This window comes from Cottoperca gobio, chromosome 13 (assembly GCF_900634415.1).
Source record: "Cottoperca gobio chromosome 13, fCotGob3.1, whole genome shotgun sequence".
Classification (NCBI taxonomy): Eukaryota; Metazoa; Chordata; class Actinopteri; order Perciformes; family Bovichtidae; genus Cottoperca; species Cottoperca gobio.
Genome location: NC_041367.1, coordinates 22,611,322 through 22,627,391, shown reverse-complemented (window position 1 = coordinate 22,627,391; position 16,070 = coordinate 22,611,322). Strand labels below are relative to the sequence as shown.

General features: G+C 40.6%; 1 protein-coding gene across 5 annotated transcripts in view; it reads right to left on the bottom strand.

Annotated features, from left to right (window-relative positions):
• Window positions 1-16,070, bottom strand: part of bcas3 (BCAS3 microtubule associated cell migration factor) — a 343,002-nt gene that overhangs the window by 287,113 nt on the left and 39,819 nt on the right. For all 5 annotated transcript variants that reach the window (XM_029445842.1, XM_029445838.1, XM_029445839.1 and 2 more), the window contains exons 8-12: window positions 12,542-12,649; window positions 12,369-12,445; window positions 8,583-8,659; window positions 7,814-7,897; window positions 4,889-5,059 (exon numbers count right to left, since the gene is read on the bottom strand). In XM_029445842.1, coding sequence (XP_029301702.1) covers window positions 4,889-5,059; window positions 7,814-7,897; window positions 8,583-8,659; window positions 12,369-12,445; window positions 12,542-12,649 — 517 coding nt within the window. The remainder of the gene's footprint in view (window positions 1-4,888; window positions 5,060-7,813; window positions 7,898-8,582; window positions 8,660-12,368; window positions 12,446-12,541; window positions 12,650-16,070) is intronic.

Genomic DNA, 16,070 nt, shown 5'->3' with positions numbered 1-16,070 from the left:
GAGAGGGAGAGAGAGAGAGAGAGGGAGAGAAAAAGAGTGTGAGAGAGAGAGAGATAGTGAGAGAGAGAGGAGAGAGAGAGAGAGAGAGAGAGGAAGAGAGAGAGAGAGAGAGAGAGAGAGAGAGAGAAAGAGAGATTAGAGAGAGAGATAGTGAGACAGAGATAGACAGTGAGAGACAGAGAGAGACAGAGAGAGAGAGGGAGAGAGAGAGAAAGAGTGAGAGAGAGAGATAGTGAGTGAGTGAGTGAGTGAGTGAGTGAGAGATAGTGAGCGAGAGAGAGAGAGAGAGAGAGAGAGAGAGAGAGAGAGAGAGAGATAGTGAGAGAGAGAGAGAGAGAGAGAGAGAGATAGAGATAGAGAGAGAGAGAGAGAGAGAGAGAGAGAGAGAGAGAGAGAGAGACAGACAGACAGACAGACAGACAGACAGACAGACAGACAGACAGACAGACAGACAGACAGACAGACAGACAGACAGAGAGAGAGAACATATACACAGGGTTACATTTGGTCCCAGTGTTGCATTAACGATGTCAAGGAGGCTGGTTGAGCATTTTAAATAGGATTTAGTCTAAACAAGAATCAGCCTCTAAAGGGCTTTGGTCTCAGAAGAGCAAGCAAGCCAGAAAGAAAGAAAGAAAGAAAGAAAGAAAGAAAGAAAGAAAGAAAGAAAGAAAGAAAGGCTGGTGACATAAAGCAGATCACGATGCAGGCAGACAATGTTGTTCTGTGAGGGAATCCTGCTGGAGCCCTTTGAAACAAGAGTGTCCGCCAGAGAACCAAGCCCATTACACTGGGGAGAGTGTTTGTGCCTGTGGTTATGAGGCTGCTGTTCCAAAAAATGAATTTCAAAGCCTGAAAGACATGGAAATATCCTGGACTGACACAGGGACCCATCTCTATCATATTCCTGCCTTTTACCATTTCTCCAACTATCACACCCCAACCCCCATCTTAATTCACTCTGTACTGCCCGCCCACCCTCCTATTCCCCTCCCTTCCCCGTCCATTTCTCCTCCGTTACTAGTTTCCCCTCCCTGCTTGCCAGGTCTAGTCAGTGTTTATGGCCAGTGTACGGTTACAGTGTGTCGGCTGGTGACATAGAGCAGGCCTGCTTCTGAAGGCTTAGGTCCAGCTTATAAGACAACACACTGCATGACTACAGGGCGGCCACAGTCAATGTGTAAGAGAGAAGGAGAAAGCAGTAAATGTGTGTGTGGTGACCACATCACTGACGAACTGTACTATGTATGCTAACACACTTCATTAAAATGTGACAGCTACTGCAGTGTGATTAATCATGGTTAAGGGGATAAAAGCTTTTAGCATGTCTTTAGATGTTAAAGGGAGATCCTGTTGAAGGCAACTGGTCTGGTCCAAACCTTAACCAGGGTCAGACCCATACATTAGTATGTACACTTTCTGTATCCAGGTACATGTAACTGGTCTGTGTAGAAAATGGTGTTAAGGGCAATACAACCAAAAGTAGCTTCAACTAATCTGAGGAGAGGGCGTCTGCATATATTTTAAGAAATCATAACAATCATGCAGAGAACAGGACCCTGGATATAACATCCCCAAAAACGGTTCAATAAGACAGCAGCTCTGCACATGTACAATCAAAACTGTGATAACATAACATCTGCATTATCTTTTGCAGACAACTATCTGTCAACCGCTATTACTTTCTTATATCATCATGAATATAAACATTGGAAAAATACACTGCTATAACAATGGTTTTCTAGGCAAGTTCGGCCAACTCTATTCACGACTTGCAATTTTGTGGTGAGAAAGTCCCCTTTAAAAATGTCTAAATTTAATGTTATGACCTTATTTGACATACTGTGTCTTCATCTGAGGTTACGGACCAACAGCTGAATGTCTCCATGCAGCAAATCTAAGTCACAGCTTTCAGCGATTTATGCAGAGTTGGGTGAATGGACCCAAGTGTGTCCAAGCCACAGTAAAAAAGCCAACTTTGGAAATGTTTCTGTTGCAACCACGTGGCAGAGGCCAAAGTTATGTTTACCTGAGTCATACATGACACAAGATTGGGACGAAAGTGACCACCAAAATCTAAGCAGCTCGTCCGTGAGTCCAAGTGGACGTTTGTGGCAAATTTAAAGAAAATCCCTCAAGGCATTCCTGAGATATCGCATTCATGAGAATGGGCCAGACGGACGGATGGATGATTACATACTGCCTCAGGACACGGCTGTTGCTGGCGTGGAGGTAAAATAAAATACCAAGTCCGGCAGTTTTACTCGATACTGAAAAGTTAATTAATTAATAGCTATATACTCCTCGGGAAAATAACTTAATGATTGAGGAATAAGAACAAAACATTTTAGGACCTGGCGAGGACCCAGCACGGATCTGCCAGGGCTCCATCAAGGAATGAGGGGAAATTATAGGTGGCTGGATCTGTATATTTATTACTTCGCATTATGCATATACATTTACTACATTCCTGTTTACATGCAGTTTATTCATTTGCAATCAGTCTTTACCACAAATCTATTTTTTATATTTTATTTATGCTTATATTTAAGCCCTATATTCTTAATTTGAACTGTTTTAGAATAACATTTTGCTTTTACTTGTGGGATTTTCCTTTTTTATATATAAATGCATACATATTTAATGAGCATTTCTGCACATTGTGCACAAACACGGTCCTGCAAGCACGGGGGCTATGACGAGTATGTGCGTGACCCTACCCTACGGGCTCATAACACTCGCTCGCTGCTCGTCAAGTTGACTTTTGAGACTTTGTAGGCGGGAATGAAATAGACTGATGGCTCCGCTTCTTTGATTGCACCAGCCATGCCCCCATGTCAGCCACACAGTGCATGAGCAATCGTTAACTGCCCCGATAGCTGACAACTCTAACGTTCACACTCGTAATATGCAAACTCGGGTTGGGTTATGCTTAGCGATTCCGGTTCTTAACATTTCCTGAATTCGATTCTTTGAGAGGGTCAAAACAAGTCTCATGCTTATTTCACAGAAGTATTTATTTAAGTATTTATTTATTCACAATTCACTTCATAAGGTTCATGGAACCCATAGGCCTAAATCAATTATATACCGTTTTATTTGATTGCTGTTATTAAATAATATGATTCAATAATAATAAGACGTTACCGACTGCTCTGTACCGTTAACGCAAAAGAACATGAATTGCGTGTTGGAGAAAAACATAAAACTGGGTTGAGAACGATAACTGGTGTTATAAAAGTGGCGGAGTTGCTGTGTGGAGCGAGTGAGTGAGTGACAGATGGCCAAACATCTGTTTTAGACCAGTGGAAAAAACCTGCGGTCCATGGCGCAGGGTCTTACCCAGACTTGTGTTGTCGCAACTCTTTTTAATCTTCCTATAGTGTCGAGACAAAACAAAAACAAAATGTATGTTTTTTTTATTAAAAATGCTAAAATCGGTCTCCAGATACTTTGGTGGTTGTTAATATAACTAAGCGACCTGCCCAAGTAAGGTCTATGTGTGGGAAACACAGTTAGATGCTCGAACACAAACAGAGAATACTTCAAAAACCCAACCATAGCCCAGATACTCATGTCCATGTAAACACATAGTACAGTACATTGTTTGCGCTGCTGCACAATTGTATCTTGACTTTCAGTCAAATGCTAGACTTGCATGAAATATTTCAAACCAGCAAACATCTTTCATGTCTATCTTTATGGTTCTGCCTCCTGTTGAAAATGCCCTAGCAAAGGTAAGGCTCCTCCTATAAGAACTGACTCAGGATTCCCGGCATCATATTTTGTGATTGGCTAATTGTGTTTCTGTCTTAACTAACCAGAACTCATCACTTAAGAGGGATGTTCAGAGTAATTCATGATCTGTGTGTAATGTGGCTCTTTGGTGCTTGCAAGTTCCTGGTTGTGTGCATGATTCACTTAAAGCATACTTTGTAATAATTTATGTAGACAGTGTAAGTATACACTTCATTTGTTGATTGCGCTGTACATTTCTCTAAATGTACATTTAAGACATTAGCTCTGAACCATGCTTATTGAGACCACACGGCTATCACTAAGAATAAGTCTATATACAGCATGTACAAGAATACATCTCTTTTGGCTTGTCCATTTAGCACATACAGTAAATATTATAGTAGTTATTTACTCGTCCATATTACCATATGGATGGATGTCCCCATTTTGTAATAGATAGTCTTATAGCAGACATTTGTGTTTATAGAGTGCCGTCTTTTGGGCTTTAGAATAAACGGCACTTTGATGTTGCTAATAAGCACTGTAGTTCCTTTTCTAATTCATATTAACATTCAGAACATTTATAAAGCATAAAAACAACAATTTGCTATGTAAAGATATAGTGGAGTAATGAGTACATGTGTGTGTTGTGATGGGAGCTTCTCTGTTCTTTGTTCTGGTAGCCGGGCCGGCTGCTCTGCACATACAGATGTTATCGCTGATAAGGCGATCCCGACAAACAGTTTTTTTTGCAGAAGCGTAACTCCACACTCTTGTTAACACGGTTAGCTCCGTCAGCACCGTTGTCATTAGTGTTTGCTATTAGCATCGTTAGCTGCTTGCAGCCGGCTCATCCATCTCCATGTTTAGATTCCTCTGGAAGAAATCCCTGAATTATAGATTTGCTATGAACCCCGTATAGAAAACCTTAATTATAGACCACACTCCGTTCCAAATTTAAGTGATTTCCCCAACAAAACACAACAAATGTACACATATTAATATATAACACAACTGCAGACGCCCTTCCTTCTCAATGACTCAATGAAGTTTCTGCTTTATTAATGTTCATAAAAATGTCCAGGAAAATGTAATAAACAAGTATTATTAAATTATACAATACAAAACAAAGCAGAAACACTTGACTGACCTGTCCTTCACCGACACTGTGGGTGTCAATGATGGTGACCACACCTGGGTTGTGGGGGCTACGGCGGATCACACTGTGAGGTGTGCCCTCCTCGTCAGGAGTGCCTGCTGGTAGTGTGCCGGCCAACTGTGTGACAACTTTACCCACCATTGTCAGGCCTGTCTTTAAAGTCTGAAAGAACAAAGAAAACAGATTATATCAGTGCTTTAAAAAATCCAACAACTGATATATATATTCTAAATATATTCTGAACATATGTAATATACTGTGTTTTGCAGTTCACTTAGTTTGAAGCCTATGCGTGCAATACAAATTTGCAGAAGAGCTGCAAAATGCATGGGTGTATGTGCAATAACGTGCCTGTGTGTGTGCATGCACCATGTGCACTGCTCATAACTTGTAGTGCTGTGACGTGTAGCACTGTAGCCGCAGGAGACACCCGTGTGTGCATTTGTGTGTGTGAGGCTCCTCTGTGTCCGCTTAAGGCCCAGCCAGGGTGTCTGCCTCAAACACACCTCTGTGGCTCGATTGAGGGAAGTGGATAGTGCTGCTTAAGTGGAGTCTATCTCACCTACTACACTGTCTTGTCTAATGGAGTCCAATGTGTGTCTGTGTGTGTGTAAGCGCCAAAGGGGCCCCGGAGAGCCTAATCAGGCATTCAGACTAGGCGGCCCTGTCAATACAGCATGGCGCCTTGCGTTTGTTGGGTCTGAATATCACCCACTGTCTCTCTTTGCCACTTGGCCAGGCCTTGTGTGTGTGTGTGTGTGTGTGTGTGTGTGTGTGTGTGTGTGTGTGTGTGTGTGTGTGTGTGTGTGTGTGTGTGTGTAAAATGCCAGAAGAGCCATCAATTATTAAGTGAGGCGTTTGGCTCCTAATTGATCAACACTAATGTGTTTTCTAATCACTGCAGTTGTGGAGTTTTTAGTGGTAGTCCAAACAGGGGCTATTGATCTGCCAGTGGGGAGGGGGGTTTGGAGGCAGATCTTGTCTGATGGCTGACAAAACACATGAACACTCGGAACACACACACACAGAGAGACAGAGAGACAGAGAGACAGAGAGACAGAGAGAGAGAGAGAGAGAGAGAGAGGAGAGAGGGAGATGGAGAGGGAGAGGGAGAGAGAGAGGGAGAGAGGGAGAGCTACAGCCTGATGTCGCCATCTAAACAAATTACATCCTAATTTATGTGAAAGATCTTTCTCTATCATACACCCAGGAGTGATAGGCAACAGGATTGATGTGATACACAAATTTACCATAAGAGAGCAAATTTAGCACAAGGAGTCCAATTGGCCATAGCGGTTGCACTCTCTCTTTTATCTTACTTATAAACAAAAGTCATTACACTTAAGGCTACCCACCCCTTTTTGTTTTCCTGTCTCTGGACGTCAGCACTAAGAGCCAGCGTGTCGCGCCACAAGCCAGAAGGAGATACCTTGTCATCCATATTGAGATATATGGTCCTAAATGAGGAGAGGGTGGGCTTGCAGACTGACTGTCTGAATATCAATACCCCCCGCCATTGTCCACCCCTTACCATCCCGCTAAACTGTTAGCGACACAGTGCTCTTTTTGATGTATACCACCATTAGTCGGATTTCACTCACACTAGCTGGTAGCACTCAAAAAGCAAAGGGGAAAGGATACACTCAATAAGCCGTTCCTCTGGGACCCAATGGAAAAATATGAGGGGTTGGCTAGTTAGTATGTATTTGCAAGCAGCTAAATCAGACCCGGAATGAATTTCACCTGGTATCAAAGGGGGCTGTTGGCAGTTAGTGAGCCATATTATGTACATACTATATTATGCTGAATTTCCACTGCATGACTTGCTCTTTTTTAGTTTTATATTAACAAAGGTTATGGACCCTAACACACTGTAGAGCAGTGATCAAATCAAATCAAATCAAATGAATGATGAGTGAATGAGTGATTGGCCATAGAGAATCATCCCTAGCATAGCAAAGGTTAAATAGCCAAGCTACTGTCACTAGCGCAAGTCACTCGTCCCAGATTTTTGAAAAATGGCAACCTGCCATTAACCCATATAAGTGCAGACTTTTCTCAGATTGGTTTCCAATGAAAGGATTTAGCGAATGTGGCGTCACAAGGGCCATCAGCTGAGAATCCCGCCTATACTAAGGCAGTACTATCCATAATGGAAAATTAAATAGAGAAAAGGGCCTGGGACCAAAAGAGTCGAGCCGAACCATGCAGTGGAAGTTAGGCATTAGAGTCACTCTCATGTGGAGATGAGTGAAACAAGAGAGAAACAGATTCCACTGGGAGAAACAGATAGGCAGGTTGATGAAGTGTCTCATAAGCTCAGCCCCAGTCAGCCAGGCGGACCAGGTGGATCCAATCTCAGCACATTTACATACATATGCTGAAATACTGTATTATGTGCCGTTTTATCTGAGCAAAGGCTTTTAAGACAGACCAAAGGACCTGACAGATTATGACAGATTATAGCCACAGTCTGAACACATTAACTCATTTCAAACTTTTAAGATCAAAGCAAACTAGTTAAGTGTCAGTTCTTCTGTAGGGAGACTTAAAGATATATTTCAATGAAGATAGAAAGCCAATGTAATGCAAGTTTATTTAAGTTTCAAACTGTAGATTTACAAGTTTGTGCCATATTTAGGACTGTTCCGCATTCAATCTCAACACATTTGTATTTGCTTTGATATCCAGTAAAAAAACCTTTTTGAAGGTAGATGGTGACAGTGACAATGTTCATACAATATGAAATAAAGCAAAAAAAATGAATCTAAGACATGAACATAAAACAGTGCAGAAGTTAAAGTAAAATAATATAAAGAAATGTTACTGTGTAGACTGGTGTACAGTTGTGATACAATTAATAAATTGCAATGTAGCAGTTTAAGAAAACAGGTAAATGTATTTATTGTCACTTACTTTGGCAGCATTGATCACTGTAGCTGTGTAGGACTGTGTATTATCACCACAAGCGCCTCCGCGAGACTGGTGACATCTGATCAACTGCAAAAACCCAAAGACACAGATAAATATAGATACAGATAAATACAAGATGTATAGTGTAAGTCTACAGAAGATGTATGAAAAGAAAAATGTTTGAAATTTACTCAGATTTCAGACATCCAAAAGCCTCCCATCTTCACTCTTTAGAGGAAATTGGTTTTGGCTTTGAAAGAAACATTACACAACCAAACAGCCAATCTGCAATGATTTCATTTCAAATACAATATCACTTAAATGGCTCCATCCCAGTATTAATCTTACTGTTCAAAAAACTAGATTTGTCATTTCTGGAAATCCTTGGACAGTCACACAAACAGTGGCCCCATCTGTCAATTACTCGAGTGGGCCAGCACCAAAACACTATTATGCATTCAATGTATTGCAGAGTGCGCAACAGAACCTTCTAGTTTTTGTAAGTATGTAACAATCCCATTACATGGAAGAGCTCAGGACTCCTTTGCATCTGTTGATTTTCAAAATGTTATCATCTCTCATGGACTCTTCTTGGAATGAATTGTTTATCCAGACAGATTAAAGCTGCAGATAAAATGCATTTTTTTGGATTGAAAATATGTTACTTTTCTGATAAGGCACTCCTGCAGTGTGTGGGTGAGAGTGTGTGTGTGTGTGTGTGTGTGTGTGTGTGTGTGTGGTGTGTGTGTGAGTGTGAGTGTGTGTAGACTACCTTGTTCTCAGCGTAGGCTAGCCAGCGGCTTCCCAGAGCTATTGGATTTATGCTGGGGCCGGGGCAGGGATAGCAGCCTGAAAAGACAAAAAGATGGTCGTTCTAACAGGGACACCATTGATAATTACAATATAAAATATTGTTTTTGAAAATAACCACATTAGAAAATGTTTTCAAGTAAAAACAAGAACATATTCAAAGATTTTCATAAGCGTTCAGACCGTGTGTAACTATCTTAAACCATGTGTTTGTGGGGAGTCTCTTGTTTGGGAAGATAAATGGGAGTCTAATGAGGGTGACGTGTCTGTAGGCTTGTGTGTGTGTGAACAGTATGACCTAATGGAGACTGTGGTACCCAATAAATTGAGGATGGCTCCTCTGCTGATAGACTAACACAATGATCCCTGTGGACACACACACACACACACACACACACACACACACACACACACACACACACACACACACACACACACTGCTGTCAGCAGAATGAAAAATAGCAACCAATAATCCTAAATGACAAACAAAGCTGTGCCTTCACTAACAGATAAATGTCTTAGACGTTATAAGAATGTATTTTTCGCTCCCCACTCAAACAGATGTGGAAGTGAACAGGAATGTAGATTGCTATGACGAAGACAAAATAACTGAGCTACAACTGCAGGGACGTCTATCACTTCTGCTGCAAGACAGAATCAACCAAAAACAGGCAAACATGTGCTTGTAAACAGACTGGAGAAATGATTGATTTTGTCATAAATATCTTTAAATGCAAGCAGATACAGACAGTGTGCGTAAACATACTGGCAACAAAGTGTTGATCACACCCGCTGTGTTCGAAAACACAGGCCCTTTTCACAAACACACTCACAGACACAAACACATTGAGCTCATGTAAGTGCGTGGAGGTGTGGGGAAAATGGCTCGCTGATAATAATTTAGTGCTCGGGGAGCAGATGAGGTGGAGACAGCAATTTAGTGTGCTGTGTTGGGGAAGGGTTCGGTGCGTTGAGGTAAGCCACAAGGGCTGCTAGAAACGCAAGAGAAGCCTTCTGTGCCTCTTCAAGGCTGAGGGGAGCCCAGGCGGTGAGATAACATGTGTTTCACATCCTGGATGGAGAGCAGGGGGCTAAGCAGGGAGAGGAAACAGACATGATGGGTGGAATCAAAGGAAAAGAAAGCAGGGTTCAGGCTTTTAAAGGCTGAATCCTGAAAGACCTTGGCAATAGCCGTGGCAACAGCTGTCATAATCTGATATTCCATATTCTAACTTTCCATTCTTAAAATGTACTAAAAGTTTACAAACACTTCTACTTGTAGCTGCTGCTGCTACAATTTCAACAAGAACCTCTCATAATATCAAAAGTCTAAGTATTTTTTCTCATACCGTAATCTGAACATCAAGGCCCTACATTATATGTTATGTTTCCCCCACTGTACAGGCCTGGCACTTTCCTGATCAAACAAAGTGTTTCACCATGCCATATGTCACTGCAGACAGAGAGAGACAAGCTCACAAAGTCAAAACTGTACAAGTTGTACAAACTGATCTGTTGGCACAAACACAGCCTTGCAAGCAGTTCCGTTGATCTGCAGGTCAAACGGTGGTGTACATGTCTGTATATTACAATAGATGTATTTGGCCCAAGGCAGTGTTGTTCAATTTTACGATTCAGATAAAGAAAATCAGAAATTAAATTAGCTGAGAAGCTTAAAGGTCTCAGATCATCTAGCTTCAAATGTAAGAGATGGAAAGGGGAAGGATTATCTTTATCAACCAACAAACCCCAGAGCCAGTCTTAGAAATTGTACAGCTTCATGAGATCTTATTAGCCAATCATACCATACACCTGTGTGAGTTTCAAAGTGTTGTGAAAGCAGGAAGCTGTGATGTGAAAAATGGAGAATAAAGGCCATTAATCAAGGAATACTATAACCTGTAGCTCTTAGATTATTCAACTGTAAACTGCATTACACTTTGATTTAGGAGAATTCATACATGATGATATACATGTACAAAGTGATTCAATTTAGGGAGAAAACTTAAATTGCTAAAAAGAGACAGTGTGAAATGATTCTCGGCCCTGGATACCTAGCAAGAGCACAATGTGTCGATTACAGCCCTGCCCCAGTAGGGTTTAGTTTGTTCCCTTTCCAATCATCTGCTGCCGGAGCCGGACCGGACAGTCAGGTGGTGCAGTGGACGACAGTGGTGTGTCCGGCCCCACCCAACATGACTCACAATTTGTTGTCATTCTCCCAGCAGGGGCAAAAGATCCTGCCTGCAACAGAACCACGTCAGCGTCAAGCCTCCATCAACGGGCCAGAGGAGGCAGAATCCCATTCAATTCTATTGAAGTCAGTACAATGAATTCAAGAATGAGTTTTGTGCATGGTCGACCAATACAAACGCACAGGGTTATTCTGATGTTGTATCCATCAGAATACACCTTTTACAATCTATGACCACACTTCTCCGTCTGTATTAATTGCCCAAAAAGAAATATAGCTCAAAAAGTCCCATCACTTGAAGGTATAACATCTGTATTAAGTTTTCGTTTGGAACTGAAAAGCTGAACAATCAGAGTGGTCCCAACAATTAGTCTGCTTTAGAGAAATGAGAACAGTTATTATTGTTTGACATGGCACTAATATATAAGTAGATGCCACAGGTATCAAACCATGATTATCGTGAGGTTCACTCAGAAAAGCTAGACAAGGCTGTGGAATCGAGTTGACCGGCAACGAAAGAAAGTCCCAGCTCACAGCACACGCCACTTGACTGATAAGCAAGAACATAAACATGGAACAAGCCTGATGTGCTCATACAAACATGACATGTCACAATCACATCCCTGGAGAAGAAACGGACATACAGCAGAAGAATGGCCCGTCCAAAGCGTAGCTACACACATCACAGTACCTTTCGTTTACTGCTTTTACAGGTCAAACAGACCAAATAACATTATGAAGAGGAGGCCCCTGCATTCAGAAACGATTAATAACTATTGAGCATGTTTGGTTTCCTGTGGCACAGACACTGATAGGGAAGGCAGGCAGACAAAAAGGAGACACATTAAAGCCAGCCAGTAAGGTCAGTTTACTACAGTCAATGACTTAAGTGGACGGCAATGGCCTTGTAATATGGTCTCCTTGAGCAGACATGGCAGGTCCATCCAGGAGGATGCAAGAGCTGTGTTGTAAACTGTTTCCCTGTGTCGAGTTTCAATGGAGGGCCTCACATCATGTTTTGATAAAAAGCAGTTTAGTCACAATGTGAAGCTTGAGAGAACCACACTGAAGCAAACCTTGGTGGCCTGGTCACTGATCATGTTGGGCAATGTTAGTATTGATTGGGTTGTTTGTTTTCGCTACTGCATACAGTACAGAACACTGGGGTTTGGCCAAACATTAGATAAACATACATTTCCATTGGCAATAAAATAATATTTCACATGTGATGACATCTACATAAAATACTGAATAACAATTGATTTTCCTCTGCAACTTAATAAAATCATTCTTCCTTTTCCTGCCAGGAACTAAATAGCAGGTAAGAAAAATAGAGGTTAAATACCCCTAAAATATATATATATTTATTTATCTTAAAAGCCACTGAAAATAGGTTCATCAACACAAAAGAAGCAGCCCCTCAACATATATCATACTGGAACATAAACTATCTCATCACTATCTAACTAAGGTGCTCCTGAACTGAGGTTTGCAGAGAGAATACTATATAGTTCAATATAAAACCACTCTTTAAGTCTTAAAAAAACGTCTTACTTGTTACAAAGAACTTCTTAGTGAAGGTGCAGCTGTCAAATGCTGCAATCTTCTCTTGTAGGCTCACAACAAGAATACTTGAAATAGGAGAAAATAGTTCATTAATACAATGAAAACAAACATGAAAATATATATGGTGGTATTGAGGATTTGTTTTTTACGATCACACATACTGTTTGTTGCAGTTGAGATCATAGATGGGTGTCTTGAACTGAATTGATTTGACCATTTCCCCTGTCCGTAGAGAATACAGGTCAACGCAACAGTAGGGAGGGCTTGTCCTGAAAACAAAAAACAAATGCATTTAGTTAGTCTCTGAATAATTTATTCAGTCCTCAAGTCACTAATGACAAAACTTTGGGCTTCAGGACAGGATGCAGACACTTGTGATGGAAGATAACTGGCACATACCTGCTGTCTTTCTACAGTACACCTCCAAATGAAAATTACATTACAGTGTCAACGGTGTTATGTATAATGAATTTCTACCATCTCTGGTGAGGTCGCAGAATTAAAAAGAACTCCCGTCACTACCAGATTATTTTATTTTTATTTTTATAGAAATCTGTCTGTTTTTAGATCAGAGTGAATGCGATGCCTTGTAATTGGGGGGAAAGATTTAATAATATTCTTTTAATTGTGAAAGATCTGTCATTGCAATGAACACTATTTGGGACCACAATCAATTTATAGTGTACTTAAGTGATATCATATACCAACTCAAAAAAAGTCCAATTTAGTGTTAACGCATTATTTAAAGCCACACACTGTTGCTCCTTTTTTTTTATACATGTTGGAAAGAGATCTCCATCTACCATTTAAAACTCTCAACACCTGCACACACTGGTAATGAACCAAAGGAAAACTTTTGGATGAACAACCAGGTTCAACACCATGAATGCAATTGTACAAGTTATCGTGTCTCACCCCTCATGACGACATGAAACTCAGAAACTGTTTGCATAACAATCTATTTATTTTGTATTTGCCAGATACCTCTGCTGTGACACCCCCACCCCACAGCACCAATGCAGTAGTCTCATTGAATAGCATTTTTGACATAATGCTTTTGTCAGACTAAAGTGTTCCAATGGGGGAAGCTCTTATTGACATGATGATATAGCAGGGGTCTTCAATGTTTTTCAGGCCAAGGACATCTTAGCTGAAAGAGAAACGCAGCAGGGCCCCCTACTAAATGTGTATAAAATTGAGTTGCAAAAAACAACAACTTTCAAATGATGAACAAACTGTAATTTGGCGGCATTCCTGCAGTAACACTGAGGAGACCCTAGGAGTCACGGACCCCCTGTTGAAGACCCATGTGATAGAGTAACCAGCCCGTCTTTCGAACGGTTTCTTCCCCTTCCTTTTACTGCTCACTTCTTCCACCCGTTTCCATGGTGTTCCATTGTGTATTTGTACAGTTTGATTATTCATCCGCATGAGTTTTAGACATGCTGCTGGAAAATGGTTCACTTCTTACCTTACAGAAAGAACTCAAGTCTGTGATGTTGAGAAAGTTATATCAGAACCCCAGAATGTTACATGTGGGGTGCCTCAAGGTTTTATTCTTGGGCCTCTTTTATTTATTATGCATATAAATGATATGCCCGCAGCTGTGAAATGCTGTGTGCTGGTGATTCTGCTTGCCTGGTATATGTGAATGATGTCGGTGAGATTGGAAACACTCTTAGTAATGAATTAGAAAGTGTAAGAGAGTGGCTCATAGATAACAAGCTTTCGATACAATTGGGTAACACCGAGTCAATCCTGTTTGGAACTAAGAAGCTGGGAAGAACAAATATGTTGAACATTCATTGAAATGGAGCCGAAATCATATTTCAGACAAGTGTCTAATATTTAGGAATAATATTGAAACAGTCACTCTCCTGTGAACCGATTAAAGCTAAAATGATATCTAAATCTGACCGCAAATCAAGTTCCTGTTTTGCAGAACAAGGCATTTTGACTTTTCTGTTAAGAAACTTATCGTGTCATCATTGATGCAGTGTAATTTCAATTACAGAAACAGTGGTTTGACAACTAAATTTAGGCATAATATGCAGATGATGTAAATTAATATTATTTGCCATTTATTAACTGCATCCCTAAAAACTAATGTTGGCAAATAATGAATTTTGAAGGGAAGGACTGCTGCCAGAAAAATACATGGTAGAATAACAGAAGCTGCATCATATGTACAATATTATCAATGGGTATGAACCTCAATATTTGTCTTCTCCGATAACAATAGTCAATACTCAGCATAAATATAATACCAGGGCCAGTGTAAAGTCCCTCGAGTGAATATTGTGGAGAGGTTTCTTTCTTTACACTGGTGCCATGTGGCCCATTATTTTTTGTGGTGAATTATGATCCTGTTTTTGGATTTTTATGTTGAATGTCTTGTACTTTGTTGTGTTCTCTTTGTCTTTTAGCATCTGGGAAACAATTTTGCAAATAAGTGTTTTCACTCTTGGTAACTTTTAATTCTTTGTCTGATAATCCATAAATACAATCATTTGAATAGAAATACTCAAGTACATTACAAGTACCTGACATTTGTAATTAAGTACAGTACTTGAGTAAATGTACTTAGGATTACTACTTACAATATATTGGTCTACACTAAAAATGCCGATTGTCGCTATAAGACAAGTTTGCAAGTTATTTTCTTGTGTAGCATAAATGTACTACAATTGCATTTCGTTGTGCAATCCTGTGTTTTTAGAATGAGAATAAATTAAATGTGCGTGCAGCTGTGAAAGAATCTGCTACTCTGAGCTGATGCAGGACCATGATTCCAAGCTGCAGCTGATACTAGTACTCCATTAACCAGTGATGAAGGCATCACCAAGCACTGCAAACATACACACAAGTTGGTCAACACCAGAGGCAGTACTTTTTTCTTAATACCAACAAAGGCAGGAACACACACCCAGAGATAAAAGATGAAATAACTGCAACAATATCTAACAACCCTCTTGATTACTATAGCTAGCTAGGAGTGCATGTGTCACATGTGCACACACACTTGTACACACAGACAAACATTTATAAATACAAATACACACTAGTGTGGTTATTGTATGCCTCCTAAACCAGCGGCTGGACAGCAACAGCACCAAGTGAGCCCTTAAATTGCAAAGCCAAGGCCAGGAATTAAAACACTGTCCCATGACCGCATGTGTACTCTTTCTGTGTGTGTGTCTGTGTCTGTGTGTGTGTGTGTGTGTGTGTGTGTGTGTGTGTGTGTGTGTGTGTGTGTGTGTGTGTGTGTGTGTGTGTCACTGCTTGGATGTTAGCTGAAGTGTGTTCCTTCCTCCATTCCCAGTGAATGCTAACTGAAGAAGATAAAAGATGTGCCACAGAAAAAAGTTTTTAACAATCCATGATTAATTTTTCTTTCCCCATGGTTAGCATCTGCGTCAACATTTCAAAAGGTCCTCACGCTGCGAGCACCGCTACCATTATCAATCAGGAGTACAGACATTAAGATAAATACAAAAATTTCAGCCAACGATAATTTACTTTCAGACGGCTATATCATCGATTTCCGCATTATCAGAGTCCAATCAATCTAATTCAAAGCTCTATCCCGAAAAATGGGCCTCTGGAATTGATTCAAAGGGACCATGATAACCCACTATTATAGAATCAAAATGGCACAGAGTTCAATTGTTGTGCTTTTGCAGTATCTTA